This window comes from Globicephala melas, chromosome 20, assembly GCF_963455315.2.
Source record: "Globicephala melas chromosome 20, mGloMel1.2, whole genome shotgun sequence".
NCBI lineage: Eukaryota > Metazoa > Chordata > Mammalia > Artiodactyla > Delphinidae > Globicephala > Globicephala melas.
In genome coordinates, this window is record NC_083333.1 from 47,186,052 (window position 1) to 47,213,068 (window position 27,017).

General features: G+C 40.3%; 1 protein-coding gene and 1 pseudogene across 6 annotated transcripts in view; one reads left to right on the forward strand and one right to left on the reverse strand.

The window, feature by feature from the left end:
* Positions 1–27,017, forward strand: part of ACACA (acetyl-CoA carboxylase alpha) — a 272,141-nt gene that overhangs the window by 50,390 nt on the left and 194,734 nt on the right. For 4 of the 6 annotated variants that reach the window (XM_060290411.1, XM_030881870.3, XM_030881876.2 and 1 more), the window contains exons 2-3: positions 10,238–10,284; positions 13,291–13,543. In XM_060290411.1, the coding sequence (XP_060146394.1) occupies positions 10,238–10,284; positions 13,291–13,543 (300 nt within the window). Of the gene's footprint in view, positions 1–9,940; positions 9,994–10,237; positions 10,285–13,290; positions 13,544–27,017 lie in introns of all 6 variants that reach the window. The other 2 variants (XM_060290414.1, XM_060290412.1) reach the window with 2 other exon arrangements.
* On the reverse strand, positions 17,598–18,494 carry LOC115866270 (voltage-dependent anion-selective channel protein 2 pseudogene; annotated as a pseudogene).

Genomic DNA, 27,017 nt, shown 5'->3' on the forward strand with positions numbered 1-27,017 from the left:
CAGCTAGAGGAGGAGGGACTTGCAACAGTGAGAGGAGGTGTAACAATTGTGGCTGTCTACCTCTTTGTCTCCACCTATGTGATCAGAAACAGCAATCAGTGATCAGAGCACAGATCCCCAGTGTTTGGAAGACAGGGTTATTTTCTCCCACTTGGCTCCCGCAACCTGCATGTGTGTTGCTCCAGAAACATGTACACAGTTGGGTGATAACTGCCATGTAACTGAGGGTGGTGGATGGATAGCTGCTGCTATACTAAGAAATGCAATTGACCATAATTAACCACAATTAACCTCCAAAATCTGCCCCTGGAAGTTGCAAGCTTTCAGTAGATTCCAGTATTCCAAAATAGTTACATCAGACAGATTCTGCCGGTGCAAGTGTTGTCTAGGTAGGGAGACAGAGTCCTAGTACTTCCTACTATACCATCTTCCCAGAGTCTTCTTCTGTAAGGTGATTTTTTTAAGACCACAGGAATATCCTGTTTTTGAATAATCTCTTACCCAGTGGTTTTAACATACATTTATGATTCTTGGCTGTATCAATTATGGCACTGCCGTTTGTAAAATGAAATATGTTTCTAATTGCTTCATTCTAGGAGGTAATTATTTTGAGATTTTTCTGTCTAAAACTATCTTTATCCTCACAGTTGTTGAAACATTGATTGGATCTAGAATTTTAGGTTTGAAATAATTTTCCTTCAGAATTTTGAAGGCATTGTTTCACTACCTTTAGGCTTCCACTGTTTTTGTTGGTAAGTCTGAAGGGCATTCTGATTCTTGCTCCTTTGTACGTGGCCTTTCTTTCCTCTCTGGAGGCTTATAGGATCTTCTCTTTGTCTTCACATTTTTAAATTTCAGTGATGTCCCTTGGTGTCTGTTTTTGTTTGTTGTAGTATGCCTTTGATGGACATTCTTAATCTGGCAATTATGCATTTCAGTTTTAGGAACTTTATTGAATTATTACATCAGTTAAAGGCTTTCCACTATTTTGTTCTGTTCCTGCTTTTGGGAACGCCTCTTCTTCATATGTTGGACCTTCTGAATAAGTTCTCTAATACTCTCATCTTTTCTCTCTTATTATTCATCCTTTTCTCTTTTTTTTTTCCCCCTGTTTTTCTTGATGAGTCTGGCTAAAGGTTTATCAATTTTGTTTATCTTCTCAAAGAACCAGCTTTTAGTTTTATTGATCTTTGCTATTGTTTTCTTTGTTTCTATTTCATTTATTTCTACTCTGATCTTTATTATTTCTTTCCTTCTACTAACTTCGGGTTTTGTTTGTTCTTTCTCTAGTTCTTTAGGTGTAAGTTTAGATCATTTATTTGAGATTTTTCTTGTTTCTTGAGGTAGGATTGTATTGCTATAAACTTCTCTCTTAGAACTGCTTTTGCTGCATCCCATAGGTTTTGGATTGTCGTGTTTTCATTGTAATTTGTCTCTAGGTATTTTTTGATTTCCTCTTTGATTTCTTCAGTGATCTCTTGGTTATTAAGTAATGTATTGTTTAGCCTCCATGTGTTTGTGGTTTTTACGTTTTTTTCCCTGTAACTGATTTCCAATCTCATAGCATTGTGATTGGAAAAAATGCTTGATATAGTTTCAGTTTTCTTAAATTTACCGAGGCTTGATTTGTGACCGAAGATGAGATCTATCTGGAGAACGTTCCATGTGCACTTGAGAAGAAAGTGTAATTTGCTGTTTTTGGATGGAATGTCCTATAAATATCAATTAAATCTATCTGGTCTATTGTGTCATTTAAAGCTTGTGTTTCCTTATTAATTTTCTGTCTGGATGATCTGTCCTTTGGTGTAAGTGAGATGTTAAAGTCCCCCACTATTTTTGTGTTACTGTCGATTTCCTCTTTTATAGTTGTTACCATTTGTCTTATGTATTGAGGTGCTCCTATGTTGGGTGCATATATATTTATAATTGTTATATCTTCTTCTTGGATTGATCCCTTGATCATTATATAGTGTCCTTCCTTGTGTCTTGTAGCATTCTTTATTTTAAAATCTATTTTAGCTGATATGAGTATTGCTACTCCAGCTTTCTTTTGATTTCCATTTTCATGGAATATCTTTTTCCATCCCCGGACTTTCAGCCTGTATGTGTCTCTAGGTCTGAAGTGGGTCTCTTGTAGACAGCATATATGTGGGTCTTGTTTTTGTATACATTCAGCAAGCCTGTGTCTTTTGGTTGGAGCATTTAATCCATTCACATTTAAGGTAATTATTGATACATATGTTCCTATGACCATTTTCTTGTTTTGGGTTTGTTTTTGTAGGTCCTTTTCTTCTCTTGCGTTTCCCACTTAGAGAAGTTCCTTTAGCATTTGTTGTAGAGCTGGTTTGGTGGTGCTGAATTCTCTTAGCTTTTGCTTGTCTATAAAGGTTTTGATTTCTCCATCAAATCTGAATGAGATCCTTGCTGGGTAGAGTAATCTTGGTTGTACAGATTTTTTTTTTTTTTTTTTTGCAGTACGCGGGCCTCTCACTGTTGTGGCCTCTCCTGTTGCAGAGCACAGGCTCTGGACGCGCAGGCTCAGTGGCCATGGCTCACGGGCCCAGCCGCTCTGCGGCATGTGGGATCTTCCCAGACTGGGGCACGAACCCGTGTCCCCTGCATTGGCAGGCGGACTCTCAACCACTGCGCCACCAGGGAAGCCCGGTTGTACAGAGTTTTTTGCTTGTTTTTCTGGGGTTTTATCTTGTTCCTTCATCTGGTACTTCCTTCATCTTGTTCTTCCCTTTCATCACTTTAAATATATCTTGCCACTGCCTTCTGGCTTGTAGAGTTTCTGCTGAGAAATCAGCTGTTAACCGTATGGGAGTTCCCTTGTATGTTATTTGTCCTTTTTCCCGTGTTGCTTTTAATAATTTTTCTTTGTCTTTAATTTTTGTCAGTTTGATTACTATGTGTCTTGGCATGTTTCTCCTTCGGTTTATCCTGCCTGGGACTCTCTGCGCTTCCTGGACTTGGGTGACTGTTTCCTTTCCCATGTTAAGGAAGTTTTCGACTCTAATCTCTTCAAATATTTTCTCGGGTCCTTTCTCTCTCTCTTCTCCTTCTGGGACCCCTATAATGTGAATGTTGTTGCATTTAATGTTGTCCCAGAGGTCTCTTAGGCTGTCTTCATTTCTTTTCATTTTTTTTTTTCTTTTTTCTGTTCTGTGGCAGTGAATTCCACCATTCTGTCTTCCAGGTCACTTATCCATTCTTCTGCCTCAGTTATGCTGCTATTGATTCCTTCTAGTGTATTTTTCACTTCAATTATTGTATTGTTTATCTCTTTGTTTGTTTTTTAATTCTTCTAGGTGTTTGTTCTTTAAATCTTCTAGGTCTTTGTTAAACATTTCTTGCGCCTTCTTGGTCTTTGCCTCCATTCTTTTTCCGAGGTCCTGTATCATCTTCACTACCATTATTCTGAATTCTTTTTCTGGAAGGTTGCCTATCTCCACTTCATTTAGTTGTTTTTCTGGGGTTTTATCTTGTTCCTTCATCTGGTACATAGCCCTCTGCCTTTTCATTTTGTCTGTCTTTCCGTGAATGTGGTTTTTGTTCCACAGGCTACAGGATTGTAGTTCTTCTTGCTTCTGCTGGTGGATGAGGCTGTGTCCATCCTTTTGTCTTTTTATTCTGATTTATGAAAGATTTTTCTTAACTTTATCTTCTAACTCTGTTTTGAGTATTTTCATTGCTGTGATTGTATTTTTAACTTTTGAGAATTCTTTCTTTTCTTTAAATGTTTCTTTTAAAAATATCCCATTGTGTTTCATGTAAGTAATATCTTCTCTTAGTTCTCTCAGGATAATGATAGTCTTTTAAAATTAAAATTTTTAAATTTTTTTGAATTTTGAAGTGACTTTAGACTTACAGGAAAGCTGTAAAGAGAGTACATAAGTTTCCTGCACACCCTTCACCAGCCTTCCCTTAATGTTAATATCTTATATAGTTGTAGTACTTTTGTCAATACCAAGAAGTTAACATTGGTTCAGTACTATTAATTAAACTATAGACTTTACTCAGGTTTCCCCAGTTTTTTTTAAAACTTACGTGTTTTTTTAATTGTTGTTGTTCCAGGATCTAATCCAAGAAACGGCATTGCATTTAGTGGTGATGTCTCCTTAGTCTCCCCTGATCTGTGATAGTTTCTTAGTCTTTTTTTTTTAATGACCTTGACAGTTTTGAAGAGGACTGTTCAAGTATTTTGTAGAATGTCCTTTAATTCAAATTTGTCTGATGTTTTCTCATGATTATACTAGGGTTATGTGTTTGGGGGGAAAATACCACAGAAGTCAGGTTGCCCTCTTCCCCTCCCCTCCCCTCCCCCTAATTTTAATTTTTTTTTTTTTTGCATAATCTCTTCAAGTTGCATTTTTTTTTTTTTTTTTTTTTGTGGTACCCGGGCCTCTCACTGTTGTGGCCTCTCCCGCTGCGGAGCACAGGCTCCGGACGCGCAGGCTCAGTGGCCATGGCTCACGGGCCCAGCTGCTCCGCGGCATGTGGGATCTTCCCGGACCGGGGCACGAACCCATGTCCCCTGCATCGGCAGGCGGACTCTCAACCACTGCGCCACCAGGGAAGCCCAAGTTGCGTTTTTTTCTACAGGTAGTCATTACTTTTTAAAAATTCTTTCATGTTGGAGGTTTTTCTTAGACATCTAGTAATCCTTAATTGACTGCTACAATTTAGAGAGGATTGAAAAGCTGATTCAAGATTATGAAAATATAAATGAGGCTTGTTGACTGTTAATTTCACTGTGGGTGATCTGATTGGGCATCTTAATTTGGGATCTCTAATGTTCTACTTGAGGCTTTTTTTCATTGGTCTGGTTAGATTCTGCAAAGAAGGATCCTTCAGTTTTCCTCCTGGAGGGTGAAAATTAGGGAAAGAAGGCTGGGAGGTCTTACTCAACATGTTTACTTAATCTCTCCATTTTCAATATGGTGCCTTCCCCTTTACTGTTGCTGGCATCCCTCAGCCTAGAAACCCTCCATTTAACCCTCTCTAGAGTATAAATCTTCAGTCTCTTACCAAGATGGTAGAGCAGCAGGCACCTGGCTTTACAGCTGGGAAGAAAATCTAAGGATCTGAAGCTTCTGAAATGGAATTTCAGCCAGTCCTCTTCATAGTTCCATCTTTCACTTCCACTTCCTGGACATTTTGGAGATTCCATGATGTAAATTTTATTTATTCTAAGTTTACCACAGATGGCTCATGATTTAGTTTTCTTCGGTTTGTGTAGTCATTTATCACTCTTCCATCTGCCTTCTAAGAAAATTATCTTGCTATTGTCTCCCCTGACTTTTTTGGGGGGAGGTGGGAAGGAGTGTCTTTTTATGGCTTATGGCTTTTAAAAAATTCCTTGATTGTTGTTTTAGTGGGATTTCAGGCAGGAGCAAAAGTGGATATGTGTTCAACCTACCATCCTTATCCAAAAGTTTGGCAAGACTTCATTAAAGATTTCTTGAAAGGTGAGAAGTTTGTACCAGCTTCCTCCTTGATAAATATTCTATATCCCTGGACTGAGAAATGAGGAATAGGACAGATAAGTATACCATGTTATTTTCTCTGACTATTATACCCTAAAGAAATACGTTGCTGTTTTTTTTTTTTTCTTTTTGCCACCCCGTGTAGTTCCCTGAGCAGGGATTGAAGAATGAATCGAGGCCCTGGCAGCGGAAGCGTGGAGTTCTAACCACTGGACCACTGGGGAAGTCCCTCTACCATCTAGGTCTTTTTAAAAAAATATTTATTTATTTATTTATTTTGGCTGTGCTGGGCCTTAGTTGTGGCAGGCAGGATCTTCATTGAGGCATGTGGGATATTTAGTTGCAGCATGCGGGATCATTTAGTTGCAGCATGTGGACTTCTTAGCTGTGGCATGCAGGCTTCTTAGTTGTGGCATGCATGCAGGGTCTAGTTCCCTGACCAGGGATAGAACCCAGGCCCCCTGCATTGGGAGTGCAGAATCTTACCCACTGCACCACTAGCGAAGTCCCCATCTAGGTCTTTATTCAGTGATTTCTTCTACATGGAATGCTCCTTCCTCTCCCTCCTTGCTTTTCTCCCTAGTTCTTCATTGCTAATGCCTTCCCACTCCAAGCAGTCTTCTTTGATCTTTTTCTTCACCATTACCACCTCCAGGTTTGGATAATGTACCCTTCTTTTATGTTTCTACACCTAGAAATTATTATAGTACTGTAATTGTTTATTTAAGTGTCCACAGCCACTTAGCCAGGGACCAAATCTTATTTATCTTTGAATATACATTATTTATCTCACAAGTTGGAACACAAGTCCTTGTCATTTTAAAATTCAAAACTTGCAGGAAAGTAAAATATGGCTTAAGAAAAAGTGTATAATTCTCTTATGGATACTGAATTAATACCAAAATCCATTTAAGAGTTCATCAATAAAATGACAAAAATGAAGAGGAAAAGTCAGTGATTCTTTCTGAATAAATTTCAATGAAGTTACTATGGCTTAAAGAGCAAGGATATGTTGTGTTAGGTTGGATACTTTTATCAGTGGCTATGAAGACTAATTGCTGCCTCTTTAATTAGAATTGCTTGGAAAATACCATGTCATTTGAATTCAAGGAGAACATGTTTACTAAGTTTGGTAAAATCTGTTCTATTTTATTTAGAGAAATATCTAAATAAATAAGTGCATTATCTATAATTAGCTTTAACTCATTTTTCAGGAACATGGAAAGCCTTCTGCAGATATTTTCAAGAGTCCCCAAATAAAAGTTCAAGAACATATATAGTTGATCTTTAAATAACAGGGGTTTGAACTGCATGGGTCCACTTAAACGTGGATATTTTTTTCAGTAGTAAATACTGCAATTACTGTAGAACCAAAGGTTAGTCACATCTGTGGATGCTGAATCTTGGATTTGAAGGAACTGCATATACGGAGGGCCCACTCTAAGTTATACACGGCTTTTTGACTGTGTGGAAGGTCAGCACCCCTAACCACTGCTGTTGTTCAAGGGTCAATTATATGTATTTTTAAATAAAAGAAAATTTGACATTGGCAACATTTGCTATAATGAAGGAAATGTTTATTTGACTAAGCAGAATATCCTACAACTGGATCTGTGGAAAGGCCTTCTTTTGGAGGGGATAAGACAGCAGCTATATGAGCCTTCCCCAGGGGTCAATTCCATTATTTGTCCACTTAGAGGAAAAGTCTTAGCCTAATTCATGGCAAGGCTTTAGGGATACCAAACTTGTATGCAAGCAAAATGTTTGTGAGGGTACACTTTTGTCAGGACAGGGTCCATAGCTTTTATTAGATTTCTAGTAGTGTCTTGACTTAAGAAAATTTAAGAGCCATTGGTTTAGGTACTTAACTCACTGTGCTTGTTTGAGGGCATAAAGTACGGGGGGGGGGCAGAAGAGTGAGGATTAATTGTGGGTTTAAGACTTAACTTTTTGGGACTTCCCTGGCAGTCCAGTGGTTAAGACTCCGAGCTTCCAATGCAGGGGGACATGGGTTCCATCTCTGGTTGGGGAACTAAGATCCTGCATGCTGCATGGAACAACCAAAAAAAACCCAAATACACACACACACACACACACACACAACACACAAAAGACAACTTTTTGGTATGTGTATAACTGATTCACTTTGCTGTACACCTGAAACTAGCACAACATTGTAAATCAACTATACTCCAATAAAAATTTTTAAAAATTACTTAACTTTTTGGACACAATAAGATGACATTAATGTCATGACATATATATATAACTGATACAAAATTTTACAAAGCAGTATTTATCCTTATGAAGTATGGTGAACTCAACATTTTCTATTCTATTGAATATTTAATTTGTAAAATGTTGGTTGTAACCCATTAACTTAATTTCTTAGTATTCTGATTATTGGTAACCTGTAGTTTGAAAAACACTGGTTTAGTGCTTGTAAAACCCTTTCCTGTACTCTCAGACCTCACAGCAGTCCCATGAGGTACATATGACCTCTTTTTATTTTTACAGATGAGGTGACTCAGAGATGGTAAGTGACTTGTTCAAGTTTGCACTGCCAGTAACGTGTCAGAGTCAGAGTGTGATCTTGGTCCTAGGTTTTGACTCCAGCTCCCCTGACCCCTTTTGTTACATCCCATCCAAACTACATACTTTTCCCTTCCTCTTCTCACTCCCTTCTCTACCACAATTGTAGGGAATAGTATTAGCTCAGACTACACAATTGGGTACATCCTAATTTGCCAGTTGGCATACCTGCACTGTCCCCAGTCTTGTTGCTTGTCATTTGGGGTCCTCTCTTAGAAGTTCTGGATTTCCCTATCAGTGTAAAGAAGTTCTTTCCTTCTTTTTTCTTCTCCACCCTAGACCAGTGGTTTTCAAGCATGGATGTAAAGAGGTTCAATCAGTTGTGGAACTTAATATTCAAATATCTGGGTCTCCAGCAGGGATTCTGTTTTTTTTTTTTTTTTTGGCTGCATTGGTTCTTCGTTGCTGTGTGTGGGCTTTCTCTAGTTGCGGTGAGCGGGAACTACTCTTCAACGCGGTGTGCGGGCTTCTCATTGGGGTGGCTTCTCTTGTTGTGGAGCACAGGCTCCAGGCGTGTGGGCTCAGTAGTTGTGACTCGTGAGCTCTAGAGCGCAAGACTCAGTAGTTGTGGTGCACGGGCTTAGTTGCTCCGCGGCATGTGGGAGCTTCCCGGACCAGGGCTCAAACTCGTGTTCCCTGCATTGGCAGGCAGATTCTTAACCACTGCGCCACCAGGGAAGCCCCCAAACAGGGATTCTGATTCAGAAGATCTGGAATGGAGTTTAGACATTTTTTTTAAATAATTTTTTAAATTGAAGTATAGTTGGTGTACAGTATTGTATGTTACAGGTGTACAACATAGTGATTTACAATTTTTAAAGGTTATACTCCATTTATAGTTACTATAAAATATTGGCTAGGGACTTCCTTGGTGGCGCAGTGGTTAAGAATCCGCCTGCCAATGTAGGAAACACGGGTTTGAGCCCTGGTCCGGGAAGATCCCACATGCCGCGGAGCAACTAAGCCCGTGGGCCACAACTACTGAGCCTGCGTTCTAGAGCCCGTGAGCCACAACTACTGCAGCCCGCATGCCTAGAGCCTGTGCTCCGCAACAAAGAGAAGCCACTGCAATGAGAAGCCTGCACACCGCAACAAAGAGTAGACCCCGCTCGCCACAACTAGAGAAAGCACGCGCACAGCAACAAAGACCCAACGCAGCCAAAAAATAAAGTAAAAAGTATATATATTGGCTATATTTCCTGTGTTGTACAATATATCCTTGTAGCTTATTTTATACATAACAGTTTGTACCTCTTAATCCCCTACCCCATTATTGCCCTTCCCCCTTCCCTCTCCCCACTGGTAAGCAGTAGTTTCTTCTTGCTATCTGTGAGTCTGCTTCTTTTTTGTTATATTCACTAGTTTGTTGTATTTTTTAGATTCCGCATATAAGTGATATCATACAGTATTTGTCTTTCTCTGTCTGACTTATTTCACTAAGCATAATACCTTCCAAATCCATCCATGTTGTTGCAAATGGTGAAATTTCATCCTGTTTTTAATGGCTGAATAGTATTCCATTGTATGTATACACCACATCTTCTTTATCCATTCATGTGTTTTTAAAAAGCTCCACAGGTAATTGTTATACGAAGTCAAAGTAGAGAAACTCTACCCCAAATACATTATAATTGTTGGGCATAGAAGGAAAACCAGGATTTGGGAAGTAGCTAGAGATTCTTTGGTTCCTTAGAGTTTAGGGACTTAATAATGAGAGACCTGTCCTCTCCTTGGCTCCCAACCTTTGTGGGTGGGTATAAACATTTGGAAACATAATTAGAGCCTGACTGAGTTGTTGAGAATCTTGTGGTTCTCTTCTCCCCACTGCCTACTTTTTGATGAAATATTGGAAATCATAGGGTCGGAATGTGTCCATCAAAGTATACAATTGGAAAAGGCACCTTGTGAAATGGTAAGCTTGGATTATTGTTTAATACTTTTCGTGAATAGTAAAGTCTTTGAATGTGTAATGCTTTTGATTTACAGATTTAAACCAATAGTTAAGCAACTGAACTTTATACTTCAAGTTAAATAGTATATTTGACCATAGAAATGATACTTTGACTAGTTTTGTACTGTGATGAGCAAAACGGGAATTGATAAAATTTGGGTTTCTTAAAAAAAGACATTTCAAATCTCTCTCTTTCTCTCTTTAGTTCTTTTTGGAGGTGGATATCTGCTCAGACAATAAGAATTTTAAGAGGTCAGTTACAAATAATGCTTCTTCATATTTACAGTGTGATAAAAATTTTATGTTCATGTGCTAAAATATAAAACTGTAGGCTTTTATGTTAAAAGTTGCCTTCCGCAAAAAAATATAGGCAGACTGGAGATGGGAGGTGGGTTACCTGAAGTGGTTGAGACTGACAGTGGTAGTAATCCACTACCTTTTCTCTTCAGTTCAGGCCTGGAATCAGTGGAAATGGGACGGGCTGTGGAGTAGCTTCTAGAGTGTCTGGACAGCTTCTCAGTGATTTTCCATACACGACCTCTCTTTTCTGTGGTTTGTAGGCTTGTGCCTGGGAATACCACTCAGTGGAGCTGCCGGTTGGTGGACAGGCTCTTTAGCTGTTGACACTTTGCTGCTTTCAGTCTCTGGAACCTATAGGTTCCTTCATGTTCTTCTTGGCTAGGAAAGAAAAATTTGAAGTTGACCTTATGGAACCTTTCATTTATTCGTTAATCCTTTTTCTTTTCCCATGGAAGAAAGGAGAATTGCTCCTTTCTCAGTGAGTTCTATTTTTTCGTGTAGTTATCTAATTTTGCTTAGACTATAGACTAGAATCTGTCCCTGAGTGCCTTATTTCTCTTGTGAAGAAGGCAACTATTATTTTCTGTTAGTTGAGATGAAATTTGGAAAAATTTTTTTTAATCTATTATTTTTAAGCTTGATTATTCACTGCTCTAAAATGAGAAAGAAGTAGCCTTTTCACTGCTGTACTTTTTGGTGTTCTTCAGAGTGGTAAATCTGTTAGAACTTTTCCCTCCCTACCTCCTTCTCTCCCTTTTTTCCTTCCGTCCTTTTTTTCTCTTTTTAATGATTTGGTTTTTTTGAAAGTTCTGGAAATGAGCCTCTTTATAAAATTTGGAGACATTAAAAAAATTTTTTTTAAAGAAACCTAATATTCCAAGGGAGAAATGTATAGTGAATTTATTTCTTTTATTTAATTTATTTTTTTGGCCATACCGTGCGGCATGTGGAATCTTAGTTGCCCCACCAGAGATCAAACCGGGCCCCCCCGACCCTGCAGTGGAAGCGTGGAGTCTTAACCACTGGACCGCCAGGAAAGTCCCCTGTATGATGAATTTAGACGTCAATTTTTTTCCTTTCACATGATACTTTTATATTTGATTCTGGTTTAAAAAATGAAAGTTAGCCTAAGGAATCTCCAATTGGCTTCTAGGAAATGTCTATAGGTATTTTTAGCATTCCTGGCAATTTGTTATTACTGTTTTACTCTTCTAGCACAGTGGTTCTCAAATTTCAGGACTTGTTAAAATATAGATTACTGTGCCCCAACCTGTAGGTTCCAGTACAGTTCTCTAGTCTGTGGTAGAGCCCAGGTCATGCGGTTGCTGTGGCTGCTGCTGTGGTCGGGCAACCATATTTTGCGAACCACTGCTCTAGGGTTTACAGATTCTGTTGTGTTTTTGTAAACGCATAAGCTCTGATTCATAAATTACACCGAAATTATGGTGCATGTGTCGTTTTTAACACATTTAGTGATGATTCTCAAATATTTTAAAATCTTGATGTTTTATTATCAAATGTCAAAGGACATTACTGTTTACTTTTATACATCAAAGTGGTTTACAGCATATACAATTATTAATAATAAGTTTATTATTTATTTATAACCTTCTCTGAAGGCACCTCAATATCAGGACTGGGAATCATTACTCTGAATTAAAATCGTTGGTCAGGCTACAAGCTGTTTAATACTAATTTGATGTGTAGTTTTGACTTTTAAATAGCATTTTTGAAATGACAGAATAAATATTGTTACATTTAGTTTGGGTTTTTATTGTTGTTGTGAGCTTTGAACTATGTTTTGGTCTTTGTTAATTAGTTTGCTAGCGGTTGGCAACATCTAATCCTGACTAGTAAGGCCCTGTATCTAGAAAACTTGTACTTAATTGAGATAACACCTCCATAATTTTAATTATAAATATAAAATTTGATAGTAGGTTCACTTTCTCCCTATCAATGTCAGCAATCAGCATATTAGAGTCCAAAACAGACATTTTGGGGTGAATTTTTATGTTTTAAGTTTTTTTAAAAATAATTAATTAATTAACTTGGTTATGCCAGGTCTTAGTTGCGGCCCATGGGCTCCTTAGTTTTGGTTTGCCAGCTCCTTAGTTGCAGCACATGTGCTCCTTAGGTGTGGCATGCAAACTCTTAGTTGTGGCATGTGTGTGGGATCTAGTTCCCTGACCAGGAATCGAACCCGTGCCCCCTGCATTGGGAGCACGGAGTCTTAACCACTGTGCCACCAGCAAAATCCCTGGGGTGAATTTTTAACAGATGTGATTTAAGAAAACACTCATGGGCACAAGTAAAGATTTTTTTTAATTAAAAAATACTCATCTGGAGTTTGTTTTAAAGCAAGCTGTGTATGTGTGTAGTATATGTATACACGCATTTAGTTTGCCTTATATATGTATGTACATATGTAAATGTACTTCATGTGTGTATGTTTATATGCATATACACTTATGTAAAATTCATAGCCTCTCATAGTATAGTGTTTGGAACCAGATGATAGTTATGTAACACCAAGTTTCAAATGACCACCGCTCTCCCCAAACCCTTACCCTGCATTCTCCCCAGTGCTAACAACTGAAATCGCAGTATCACAACCAGCAACTTTCACCTACTACAGAGATTTCTCCACTGATCGTTATTATCTCTTGGACTTCACCAAATTGATAGATATTGGGAATGGCTTATAGTTTTTAGAGAGAACGTTCTTTGAGGAAAAGGGAACTGATTTTAATTTTTTAGGCATAGTTCCCATGATCTGGATTTTCTTTTCTTTTAGAAAGCAAAGGCCTTGAAAAAGAATAGCCAAGTAAACTAGTTCTCCAACTCTGCCTTGCTTCCAAGTGCCAGCTGTGGTGTACTAGGTCTAACCTGTGACTTTCCTCAGATACAGGTTATTATCCATAACCTGCTTTTCTCACTTACCCTTCATCTTCTCCATAGCTCTGAGAGATCATTTTGAAGGAATAATGGATGAACCTTCTTCCTTGGCCAAACCTGTGGAGCTCAACCAGCACTCCCGATTCATAATTGGTTCCGTGTCTGAAGATAACTCAGAGGATGAGATTAGCAACCTGGTGAAGCTGGACCTACTGGAGGAGAAGGAGGGCTCTCTGTCACCAGCCTCTGTCTGCTCAGATACGCTCTCTGACTTGGGGATCTCTAGCCTACAGGATGGCTTGGCCTTACACATGAGGTAAGTCAGAGAAGTTTAATGTTTTACTTATTTAATCTGTCCTGTTGGTTTCACTGATCTTGTTCTGAAAAGAGCAAGAATAATTTGAGCCAAGATTTTTTCACCTTTTTCTGTATCATTGGACTTCTTTTTTTTTTTTGCGGTACACAGGCCTCTCACTGCTGTGGCCTCTCCCGTTGCGGAGCACAGGCTCTGGACGCGCAGGCTCAGCGGCCATGGCCCACGGGCCCAGCCGTTCAGCGGCATGTGGGATCCTCCTGGACCGGGACACAAACCCGTGTCCCCTGCATCAGCAGGCGGACTCTCAACCACTGCGCCACCAGGGAAGCCCCCTTGGTTTATTTTTTTTTTTTCATTGGATTTTTTGATAAGTGGGAAATGATGTATTTTGCCTGGAGTGCAGGTTTTGAAAGTGTCTTTTCCTAAATGTTCCTCTAAACTTTCTCCCGTTCCTCCTACATGCTAGGTCTTTTAGTGAGACCTAGCAAGTAAGAGTGAGGAATTTCAGTCTCCGTACTACTTTGACTAACACTGTTATAACTGTCTGAAGATTGATAGGACTTTTGCAGGGGTGGGCAAATTTGTAGTAATCTTTCTTTGAACTGCTTTATCATGTCAGAAAGTTATATTCTAATTCTGGCAGGGCCAGTCTTTATTGAGGAACAAGGCGTTGTTGTAGAGCTCTCCTTTTTCTCTAGAAACACGATTCTCTACATGTAATTGAGAATGTCAGTAAATAGTAACACTAGATTATTCTTATTTATTGATGTTTGATTGAACAACCAGTGTGTGAACTTTTGGTCATTTGCTTTGCATTTCTTGGATTGAAAAGTCTGAATTAGTGGTTCTTGGTTTTTACTTTACATCAGAATCGCTTGGAGGACCTTAAGAAATGAGCCCCATCCCCAGAAATTCTGATTCAGGTGATACTGGCCTGGCTTGGAGCTGGGGCATTTTTTTTTAAAGCTATTTGAGTGAGTCTAATATACAGCCAGGGTTGAGATTATTGGTTAGCCCAGATAAACATAAATTAGGGTGACTATCCCTGCTGTGATTATCTTGGTACTTCTATAATTAATGGATCATAAAATAATTCAGCTCCTTTTTATACACCCAAGATACAGATTCTGTAGTAAAATCCTGTACTGGGTCTGGCTGAATGCAACTGTCCTGCCTATGGTTATCCCTGGGGATTTGGGGTCCTTGCTTCTGAAACATGAAGTAGTGAGTGTCAGTGGTCACCCCTGTTTGGCTACCTGGAGGTTGAAAGAAAAGAGTTAAGCAAGTTAATTATGTTTTACTTTTCCTAGAACTGCAATGAACCAGTGAGATAATTTAGCCTAATGCTTTTTATTTAAATAGATGAGAAAACTGAGGTCTAAAGAGGGAAAATAACTTGCCTAAAGGTAAATAGCTGGAAGACTGGAATTCAAAGTTAGATGCCCGGATTCCATCGAAGTAACTTTTCTCCCCTATTTCCCTGACCATACAAGTGTCTTAATTATATAACTAGTGCAGACAAAGTTGGTGTTTAGGAGTTAGTGAATAAAGTATTATATCTAATCTCTGGGCTAAAAAGAGGAATAGAAGTCAGTATTTAGTAGCAGGGAAAAGAGGTCAGGTTTTTATCTTTATGTAAACATTTTTTCTTACTTAATAGTTCACTTAATCGTTGGCCTGAAGGCTAATACTGGGGGCGGTATCCCTGAGGTCATTTGTAAATGAGTGGGGGTTGTGACTGGTGGGATTACTTGCATTGAGAAGGCCAAGGACCAAAGATTCTAAACCTTCTGCAATGTACTGGATAATCACACACAACGGAGAATTGTTCTCACAATGTCATGGTGCCCCTGTTGAGAAAGACTGGGTGAAATCTAAATCCTTAAAGCCACACAGCACTTGAGAAATTTGTCCAACTTGAGGCCAAGTGAAGCAGAATATCCATTCATTGGATTATGAAATTGTGAGTTTGGCAATGGTGAGATAAATACCATTATAAGAAATTCAGCTGATGATATTACAAGGCAGTTTATAGTTGCCAAATCATTCCCAAAGTTGATGGCTCTTATTGCAAAGTCTATGGGGTCAGTGGTATGAGCACTTGAGAATTTCTTTGCATGCCCTTCTGTTGCAAAACTCATGCCTGTAGCTTGTGGAGGAACCACGGATTGAAGTGTGATCAGCAGCCTGGGAAGGAGACAGTGCCAGTTTCTACTTGCTTCTCAGATAGCTAATGTTCCAAAATAGAACAAAGGTTCTCCATTGATTCATTTCTTTTTTTTTAAACTTCCATCACTTTTTTTTTTTTTTTGGCTGCATTGGGTCTTCGTTGCTGCGCACGGGCTTACTCTAGTTGTGGCGAGCAGGAGCTACTCTTTGTTGTGGCGCGTGGGCTTCTCATTGTGTTGGCTTCTCTTTTTGTGGAGCACGGGCTCTAGGCCCCCGGGCTTCAGTTAGTTGCAGCACATGGGCTCAGTAGTTGCGGCACGCCATCCCTAGAGCGTGCGAGCTTCAGTAGTTGCGGCGCATGGACTCAGTAGTTGTGGCTCGCAGGCTCTAGAGCGTAGGCTCAGTAGTTGTGGTGCACGGGCTTTGTTGCTCTGCAGCATGTGGGATCTTCCCAGACCTGGGATCGAACCCGTGTCCCCTGCATTGGCAAGTGGATTCTGTTTTTTTTTAACATCTTTATTGGGGTATAATTGCTTTACAATGGTGTGTTAGTTTCTGCTTTATAACAAAGTGAATCAGTTATACATATACATATGTTCCCATATCTCTTCCCTCTTGCGTCTCCCTCCCTCCTATCCTCCCTATGGCAGGTGAATTCTTAACCACTGCACCACCAGGGAAGTCCCCATTGATTCATTTATTAAGTCACTTGTGGATATGATGTCCTTGGGGGGTAATTTAAATTGTTCCAGATTCATTTTATATATTAGAAAGGACTCTTCTGACATTTGCCACCAATTAAGTAGGTGACCACAGACAATTCATGTTACCTCTTTGGACTCATATTCCTCATCTGTGAAAATGATGATATTGATTCAGATACTCCTTTTCGCCCTTTGAACCCAAATTAACTAGAGACTGGCTGAGTTTAGGATTAGCTCCCAGAATGAATAGTCTTAATCCTTCACAGGTGATACAGATTAAAAAGGCAGGTACATTCTTAAAAGATGCTAACTGGAGATCATCTAAAACCAAGTGAAGTAATTGCCATAGTATAGGATGAGAGTGGGCCCCTGTCTCAAGTTGGGGCTTTGTTTTAAGTGCTAAATGAGAAGTCAAGTGGGTGTGATGGATGAATAGGCAGAAAAAGAAAACAGACTTTTCCAGAATTGGAGATGACTTGCATCACATGTTCTCTAGAGTGCCAGGGTAAGATTGGATTAATCACTCTCTAAGCTTTATGACCCAGACATTTGAAAATAATACCTTAAGAAAGTAGTTGTAGCTTGGTGGGAATATACAGGCATCATTATAGATGACTGTGCTTTGGCTTTTTTTTTTTTTTTTTTGCGGTACGCGGGCCTCTCACTGTTGTGGCCTCTCCCATTGCGGAGCACAGGCTCCGGACGCGCAGGCTCAGCGGCCATGGCTCACGGGCCCAGCCGCTCCGCGGCATGTGGGATCTTCCCGGACCAGGGCACGAACCCGTGTCCCCTGCATCGGCAGGCGGACTCTCAACCACTGCGCCACCAGGGAAGCCCTGGCTTTTTATTTTTAGAGATGATCGGCTAGGGTTTGTGACCTGTATATCAGCTAGGTTGATACGTTTCTGAACCTTACTATTATTTTTTTTTTCAGTTTTCATAAAGGTTTATTTCATTATTGGTGGGTAGCGCATTTAACAGTTAAATACATTTAAATAATGTGTAAGTGACTGCACGACTGCAGCATTGGTAACTAGATAGATAACCAATTCAACTAGAAACCAGCTAACAAGTAACTCTCTAAATATTTAAAATGCAGCTCTTGTTTAGATCATCCTTTGTTTTGATCACCTTCTGGGGGGCAGGGAAAGCCGGCTGGTCACACTGGAAATATATAAGGCCAAATCTTCTGATATCCATTCCCAGAGGTTTCGTTCAGCTGGATTAAGCCTCCAACTCCAGGGCAAGCCCAAGCTTGTGGCCTCCAGCATTAATGCTCTTCCCATCTACCAGAGCAGACAGTGTAAGCTTCACACCAGGCCTCAGAGTCTGAGTGTAGCACACACTCCAATTAAACTAGAGTTGTTGACTTTTGCAGAAATGGAAGCAGTGGGATCCAACTGATATTTAGCTGCAATGCCAAAGCTAGTGCAGTTGGTTCCTGCAGTGCCAAAGCTACTGCAGTTGGTTCCAAGCAGGGTTTACTGAAGTGTCAACATCTTCACATACTTTCTGATAAATTGACCCTCCAAATTCTGTCCCATCATTGATGTTAGTGTGTAGCTGGAAGTCCCCAGTCCTGTAGCCCACTGCAAAATTGTTCCTTGTCAGCTTTGATTTGGCACTGTCAAAGCCATCTGGTGCCCAGCAAGCCAGCCCTCATAACCAAAGACCGCTGAACTGTGGATTGCAGGTCCAGCAAAATCAAAGCCAACATCACAACCAAGGTTTATACACTCCCTCTTGTAAGAAGACTTGATTTTACCTCTTTTCTTTCCCGTGTTTGGTGAAAAGGTGGTATCGGATGTCAGTTTCAAACCTTGACAAATCTGGTCTTCAATAGCGATTCCTGTTCCCAGAGTGTTATCAGTGTTCCACTTTTCTGTGAAAGTCAGACCATACTCACACCATTTCTATTTGGTCTCCAAGGTCCCAGTAACTTTACCAGTGCCTGTGTTAGATTAACCAGATGTTGAGAATTCCACCCCACTGCATGACTTTGTTTTCACATCTAGTTTCACCAGCCCAAAACCAAATCCTTTGTTGAAAATATCTCTGGCAGCTTTGCCAAGGTACATTGGCCTCCGGCAGTTCTGTCGGTAGACCTCGGGAAAAGGTGATCTCGTGGTCTCCTGGGGGTAAGGGGCTGAGGCAGGTCACTCGGGGTCGGGCTGCAGCTGCCAAGGTTGGAGGGCGAAGTTCATTATTAATATTTAATTGAACATTTGAGGAGAAAAACCATTAAAGACTGAATGTAAGCTTCTCAATTTTGATACCTAATGTATGATTTGGTGGCATATAATAGAGCCATCTAGTTGTATGGATGCTGACATTTTCTCTGCTCCTTGTGGGATGCCACTTGAGGTCAGATTGCTCTGCATACTTACAATGCTGTGCAAATCCAGATTACCCCACAGTATCACACTATCAAACAAACAAAGATAGTAATCAGTTTTGTCAACTAGCATGCTGATTTTCTGGTTGAAGTCCAGTTGGAGACAGGTTAGCCTCACAGTTGGATCTTTTACCTCTTAAGGTACTGTGATTTCTTTAAATCTTTTTTATACTATAATTCATGTGTTTGAAACTCCATCTCAGTTTTCTCTTAAAGTTCTTAAAAATGTATACTCAAAATATCAAAGGGCCAACATTTTATGTTTAGCAAACATGTTTGGTTAATGACTTTATTTGAGAACAATCTGTAAATGCTGTTGTGTGTGTGTGTGTGTGTATAAATATATATATATATGTGTGTATATATATATATATATATATCTATCTCAAGCCTAAGATGTCCTATAGCTGGGGTTTAAGACAGTAGTTGCTGCTGTGGAAGGAGAGAGTCATTCAGTTCACTCAGGAAGGGCACCTTGAAGGTGAGTTATATTCCTATCTCCTTTATGGTCTAGAAAAAAAAAGTACTTTACTAATATTTTAGAAAATTTAGAGTTCACATATGAGATTGTCTATAACGTGTTTGACTCCACAGAAGAATCTAACTAGAGAGTTTTGTTTTTTGTTTTTTGGGGTTTTTTTGCGATACGCGGGCCTCTCACTGTTGTGGCCTCTCCCGTTGCAGAGCACGGGCTCCAGACGCTCAGGCTCAGCGGCTATGGCTCACGGGCCCAGCCAGTCCGTGGCATGTGGGATCTTCCCGGACTGGGGCACGAACCCGTGTCCCCTGCATCGGCAGGCGGACTTTCAACAACTGCGCCACCAGGGAAGCCCATAACTAGAGAGTTTTGATGCCATTTTCTAATTAGAAATAATCTTTAAAGTTTCTCCAGTGACGCCAGTCATGGAATGCAGACAGGTAATATACCGAATTTGGGATCAGCTCCTAGATACCGTACTTCATGGTCATATTAAAAATTTCATATAGGGGCTTCCCTGCTGGCACAGTGGCTGAGAGTCCGCCTGCCGATGCAGGAGACACTGGTTCGTGCCCCGGTCCGGGAGGATCCCACATGCCGTGGAGCGGCTGGGCCTGTGAGCCATGGCCGCTGAGCCTGCGCGTCCGGAGCCTGTGCTCCGCAACGGGAGAGGCCACAACAGTGAGAGGCCCGCGTACCGCAAAAAAAAAAAAGAAAAAAGAAAAATTTTCATAGAGAGCTGTACCGAGCTTCATCCATAAGAAATAAGGTGATTCTAACCTTAGTTAGAATCTGAGAGAATCTGGGAGTGGTTCTCAGCTTCCATTCCCATTGACTGGGTCAAGAGGGAAGTTATAGCGAACAAGAATAGTAAGAGAGAGAGCTGACCTATTCCTGCTACATCCTATCCTATTTTTCACATTGTCTGTATGAATTAGCAGTCCTGTTTTCTCAGTGACTAATCAGAAAAATAATAGTAATGATTGGTAACATTATCAAGTGCTTTACTATATGCCAAACTCTCTGCTGTGCTTTATGTGGAGTGTCACACTTAATCTCCACTGCAGCAAACCCACAAGGTAAGTAATATACTCTTATTACCCATAATTTATGGATGGGGAATTACCCAGTCAGAGCACATACTGTCAGCCACTACACTAAAACAAGAATCCTGGTTGTGTCCTCTTTGAGCAATTTTTCTCTAATTAAACGTCAGCCTTATTTAAAAGGGACAGAAGTTAGAAAATATATATATATATATTTTTAGAATTTTATTTTTTTTGATGTGGACCTTTTTTTTTAAAGTCTTTATTGAATTTGTTACAGTATTGCTTCTGTTTTGTGTTTTGGTTTTTTGGCTGTGAGGCATTTGGGCTCTTAGCTCCTGGACCAGGGATTGAACCTGTACCCCCTGCATTGGAAGGCAAAGTCTTAACCACTGGACTGCCAGGGAAGTCCCTGAAAATATATTTTTACATAATGCTTTATTAAAGAAGCAGTAAGGAAAATTAAAAACAAAATACTAGAAAGCAAACATAAAGCCTTGTATATCCACCACCCAGAGATAACTCCTGCTAATACCCTATTGTATAGTCTTCTGGATCCTTTTCTGTGCATAGGTGCATATGCATTTCTTGCTACTGAGATGAGATCATCCTGTATACATTGTTTTACAGTCTCTTTTTTGTCAAAAATTTCCACTTTTATATTTCAATAAACTTTCATCTCATCTAATATGTATACCATATTCAAGTTTCTCCAGTTGACTCTAAAATCCTGTTTCATCCAATCTGGTATCAAATCCAGGACCATACGTTGTATACTATATCCCTTAAATTTCTTAATCTATCGGTACCCTCTTTTTTTTTTGGTGACAGTGACTCGTTGAAAAGGAAGGTAGCAAATCATGAAAGTATATGGCTACTAGTGATAGTTTGGTGGTATAGAGATAAATGGAAGGAAAAATAAAGGATAATTTACCATTCCACACTTTTTATTGTTATAGCATGTGTAGCACAACAATTTGGTGTTGCACTAATGATGATATTTTAGTGGATTTTACAATCATAATGAAAGTGACCATTATCAAATATTGTATGATTTGACCGAAAGCTATGAAGAACAAGAGCTTTCTAGTTTTAGCTGTATATATTTGTGTTTGACCTGGAAAGAAACAAGAATTCTCTTTATTTTTTAGTCTCTCACTTTTAAACTCCTGAGTCTGAAGTGATTTCATTTAAATCTAGTGATGGAGGTGAAAATAAATAGCTGCAAAAGCCCTTGGAAAAGTAAAATGTGCCATACTGGTATAATATATTATTTATTATGGAGGAGTCCATTTGTGAGGTAAATTTTCATATTAGGGCTTTTGGGAATTTAGATCTGAAAGGCTTTTTTTTTTTTTAATAACTTTTTTTTTTTTTTTTTTTGCGGTCCGCGAGCCTCTCACTGTTGTGGCCTCTCCCGTTGCGTAGCAGAGGCTCCGGACGCGCAGGCTCAGCGGCCATGGCTCACGGGCCCAGCCGCTCCGCGGCGTGTGGGATCTTCCCGGACCGGGGCACGAACCCGTGTCCCCTGCATCGGCAGGCGGACTTTCAACCACTGTGCCACCAGGGAAGCCCTGAAAGGCTTTTGATTACAGCAAACATTTACTGTCAACGTTATAATTTATACGTTGAGAATAACCATTATTGAGAGGGCAGGAAACTTCATTTCCCCTTCCTATCTTTTGGCTCTTCTCTCTCGAGCTGTAACATGGGGAATAAGGAAACTGGCTCTAGTTTTGAGTTTATATTATGGCTTTGCTTGCAGATGGGCCTGTGAGAGTGTTCTTATGTTTGGCTTTCTTAGGATTTCCCATTTAGCTTCCCTGAGCTTCCCCCCTTCCCCCAGCAGCTCTCCAAACTCTTTACTCTCAATACATCTTCCTTGATATTCTGAGGTTCCCAGTTGCCATGGTACCTCAGAAGTGGGGTAGACAGAGAAGGTCATTATGAGATCTGCAACGTGGTACTTTTTTGCTGAGGGCAATAGTTTCCTGTCTCTATCTCCCACTCATTCCTTCTTTCCATTCAGAAAACAGGAGCTGTCTCTGTCTGTGTGTGTATTATAGTCTCCAGAGTTTATTCTACAAACGTAGTTAATTGGAGGCATGAAATTACAAATGTTCTAATGTTCAGGACAGTTGCTTGAAAGTGTTTATTCCTTTTAGTACTTCTAGTGTAATGCATACATTTTCCCCCTCTGTTTTTCCTGTTAATATGAATTTAAAAGTGAAGTTTGCTTTTACTACTTGATTTTTTTTTAATTATGAGATGTACGCTTATTAGAGAAAATTTGGAAATCCAAAAAGTATAAAGAAAGAAATAAAAAACAATCCAAGATATGACCATCCAGCAATAACTGCTGTTAATATTTGATATGTTTCCTTTCAGTGTTTTTTACCCCTTAAGGATAAATTTCATCAAAAAGTATATACATAGGTGATGTTGTAATGAATACACAGCTCTGTTTCCTGCTTTTTTCCCCACATAACAATATTTTCTCATGTCCTTAAAAATCTTTCATAAACGTGACTTTTTCAGAGTGCTAAAGTAGGGTTATGCTTGTTTCTAAGTGGCCTTCCCTACTATGGGCTCTTTGGTTTCTGAGGCAGTTTATTACTCCTTGACGATCTACTTTTTATTTTCCAAAAATTTTTTTGACATCTATAATCTGTTGGGGGGGTCTCCTCTTCCATTCTCTTTGTCCTTATATCTTTATACCTCTTTTACTATTTTATTGTCATTTTTGTGATTTTGGTAGGGAACAGTAATAAACAAATGCTCACACTTTCAACTGGTAGTCCCATTCACTTCTTAATCTAGCGCAGTTGGGTTTCTGCATTTACCATTTCTTGTAGCTACTCTTAGAAAACTCTAAGCTACTTCTAAGCTACTCTTAGAAAACTTTTGAAACTACTCCTTATGTTTTACGAACATAATCTCCCAATTCTCTTTTCTGATCCTTCCCTCTTAGGTGCTTGAATAGGCTTGCTTTTGTTTTTATTTATTTATTTATTCATTCATTTTTGGCTGCGTTGGGTCTTTGTTGCTGTGCACGGGCTTTCTCTAGTTGCGGTGAGCAGGGGCTCCTCTTTGTTGCGGTCCACGGGCTTCTCATTTGCAATGGCTTCTCTTGTTGTGGAGCACAGGCTCTAGGCACTCAGGCTTCAGTGGTTGTGGCGTGTGGGCTCAGTAGTTGTCGCTCGTGGGCTCTAGAGCACAGGCTCAGTAGTTGTGGTGCTCGGGCTTAGTTGCTCCCCGGCATGTAGGATCTTCCTGGACCAGGGCTCAAACCCGTGTCCCCTGCATTGGCAGGAGGATTTTTAACCTCTGCGCCACCAGGGAAGCCCTACGTATTCTTGTTGATCCTATCCCCCAGTAATTCTTGAATTCGTCCCCTTCTTTCCATTGTTACTGCCATTGCTCTTGCTCTTATTTCTTATTTGGATTATGGCAATAGTATTTTAGCGCTTCTCCAGTCTCTTTCCCCCTACAGTATAAGCACCACATGGCCATTGTCATCTCTCTAAGGTAAACTGATCATCTCACAGCACTATTCAGTGGGTCCCCATTATCCATAGGATATTTTAGTGTCTAGCCAAACACTGTGCCAGGGTCCTCATGTTCTTTCTTTCTTTTTTTTTTTTAAATTATTTTAAAAATTTATTTATTTATTTTTGGCTGTGTTGGGTGTTCGTTGCTGCATGAGGGCTTTCTCTAGCTGCGGTGAGCGGGGGCTACTCTTCGTTGCGGTGTGTAGGCTTCTTATTGTGGTGGCTTCTCTTGTTGCAGAGCACGGTCTGTAGGCACGCGGCTTCAGTAGTTGTGGCTCGCGGGCTCTAGAGCACAAGCTCAGTAGTTGTGCAGCACAGGCTTTGTTGCTCCGTGGCATGTGGGATCTTCCTGGACCAGGGCTTGAACCCGTTCCCCTGCATTGGCAGGTGGATTCTTAACCACTGCACCACCAGGGAAGTCCGCTAATGTTATTTCTAATACTCATAACAGCTGTAATCATTATGATGGGCTTAATGAGATCTGTAAGGGGCCCACTAATGTCTCAGAGATGTTTGAACTGGGTTTTGAAGGATGAACAGAAACCAGACAAGACAAGCTAACAGAGATAGGTGTGTGTGTAGTAGGAAGGGTAGAGATGGTGAGGTTGACAACATGTGTAAAGGTGCCAGACTGGAAACATCCAGCATGTTCAGGCAGTTGTAAGACATGGAGTATCACTGGAATGTAAGGGGGACAGGGTAGTTAGAGCAGTGGAAGAAGAGGCTGGTGAGATAAACGTCAGATGGTTAAGCGTCTTGTATGTCATACTAATGTTGCAGGAAGAAGGACCCCTGCCAGGGCCCGAGAGTGGGCTCTTGTTTAACACTTGGAAGTGAATTGTCCGAGGAGACATGTGCTGACAAAGCAAGAGACTTTATTGGGAAGGGGCGCCCAGGCGGAGAACAGTAGGGTAAGGGAACCCAGGAGATCTGCTCTGCCACGTGGCTTGCAGTCTCGGGTTTTATGGTAATTGGGTTAGTTTCCAGTGGTCTCTGGCCAATCACTCTGACTCAGGGTCCTTCCTGGTGGTGTGGGCATCACTCAGCCAAGATGGATTCCAGCAGGAAGGATTCTGGGAGGTTGGTAGGACTTACGGACTGGCGTCTCCTCTCTCCTTTTGACCTTTCCCAAATTCTTCCAGTTGCTGGTAGCTTGTTAGTTCTGTGTTCCTTACCAGGACCTCCTGTTGCAAGTGGCTACTATCTTGCCTGGCCAGGGTGGGTGGTTTCAGTCACTAACACTAAGACATATACAAGATGGAAAACATGGGGACTTCCCTGGTGGCACAGTGGTTAAGAATCCACCTGCCAATGCAGGGGACATAGGTTCGAGCCCTGGTCTGGGAAGATCCCACATGCCATGGAGCATCTAAGCCCGTGTGCCACAACTACTGAAGCCCATGCACCTGGAGCCCATGCTCCGCAACAAGAGAAGCCCATGCACCACAATGAAGAGTAGCCCTCGCTCGCTGCAACTAGAGAAAGCCCGCGCACAGCAACGAGGGCCCAATGCAGCCAAAAATAAATAAATTTATTATTTTTTTTAAAAAAAGATGGAAAACAGTATTTAGGTTTGGCTGTACAACAGAATCATCTGCAGAGCTTTATTCCTGAGCCCTGTCTCAGACTGATTAAATTACAGTCTCTGGTTATTCTGCTACTCTCCAGGTGAGTCTGATCTGAAACCTGAGCTGAGAATCACTTTTTCAGAGTTTAGAGCAATGCCTGGCATATAGTATATGCTTAATAAATGTTTGTTGCATTGAAATTAAAGTTGTGCAAGTAGATTTGATCACTGTGAGGAAGAGTATATAGGTAGGAGGGAAATGTATCTTAAGGAAATGTCTACCTTCAGGTGGAAGGAGGGGGAAAAAGGAGACAGGAAATGATCGGTGAGGTAGAAGGAGAACCGAGAAAACCAGAGGAAAGATGATTTAAAGGTAGAAGATGTGACATGAAGTGGTGAATAGAGATGAAAGATGGAGAAAAAGCCCTGGAGTTAAGGGTAAGAGAAGCCTGAGGTGAACAGCTTTAAGTAGATGGCAAGAGATAAAGTAGTGAACAAATGGTGAAAGAACAGGAATTTCAACAGTTCACCTCTTAAGAAGTTGATGGCAAGGAAGAAAATACAATAATTACTTAAGGGCATTATAGGATCTGCTCACTTGCTGCCTCTCCCACCCCCTCCTCCCCCTCCCCCTCCCACTACTCCCCCTACCCCTCTTTTGTCTCCTCCCCCAAGCTCTCTCAGGTTTTCTTATTGGAATGCCCTTCTCTTGACTGTTGAAATTCCTTTCATACTTTGGGGTCCTCACGTTTTAAGGTCCTTCTCAAATGCTGGCTGTGCTGTGAAATTCTTCTTGTTCTTTCTCCTATTTTGTAGTTCTCTTCTGGAAATTTGGCCTTCCATTTTTTTCCACAACAACAGTTTCATTCTTTTCCATTGTCCTTAAACCAGCAGTCTCCCTTTCTGCTAGTCCCTGCCTCCTCTAGACACACTTTCAGTTCATAACTTTGCCTCATATTTCATGGAGAAAATAGAAACTATCAGACCAGAAATTCTTCCTCCCAGCACTTAATTTCAAGCTTACTTGTATCTGTACTCATATTCTTATCTTTGTCATTGATTTTTAGTTTAATCCATTGTATTCAGAGGATATACTCTATGTAATTTCAAATTTTTGAAATTTGTTTATACTTTATGGCTTAGCATATGGTCTACTTTGGTAAAGTTTTTTTTGATTGGTTTGTTTTGTTTTCGTTTTTTGGATTTTTTTTTTGGCTGCGCCGTGTGGCTTGCAGGATCTTAGTTCCCTGACCAGGGGTCGAACCTGAGCCCTCAGCAGTGAAAACGCTGAGTCCTAACCACTGGACTGCCAGGGAATTCTCTGGTAAAGTTTTATAAACACTTGCAAAGAATGTGTATTTTGTATTTGTTGGTTATAAAATTCTATACATGTCAGTTAAGTTGAGTTTTTCAATTGTGTTGTTTTTCTGTATCCTTGATGTTTTTTGCCTAATTGTTCTCAGTTGCTGAAAGAGGAATATTAATTAATCTCACTGTCAGAATCCTGAATCCTATAAATCAATGAGAAAAAGATATTTCAATGTCTTTTGAAGACATTCAACCC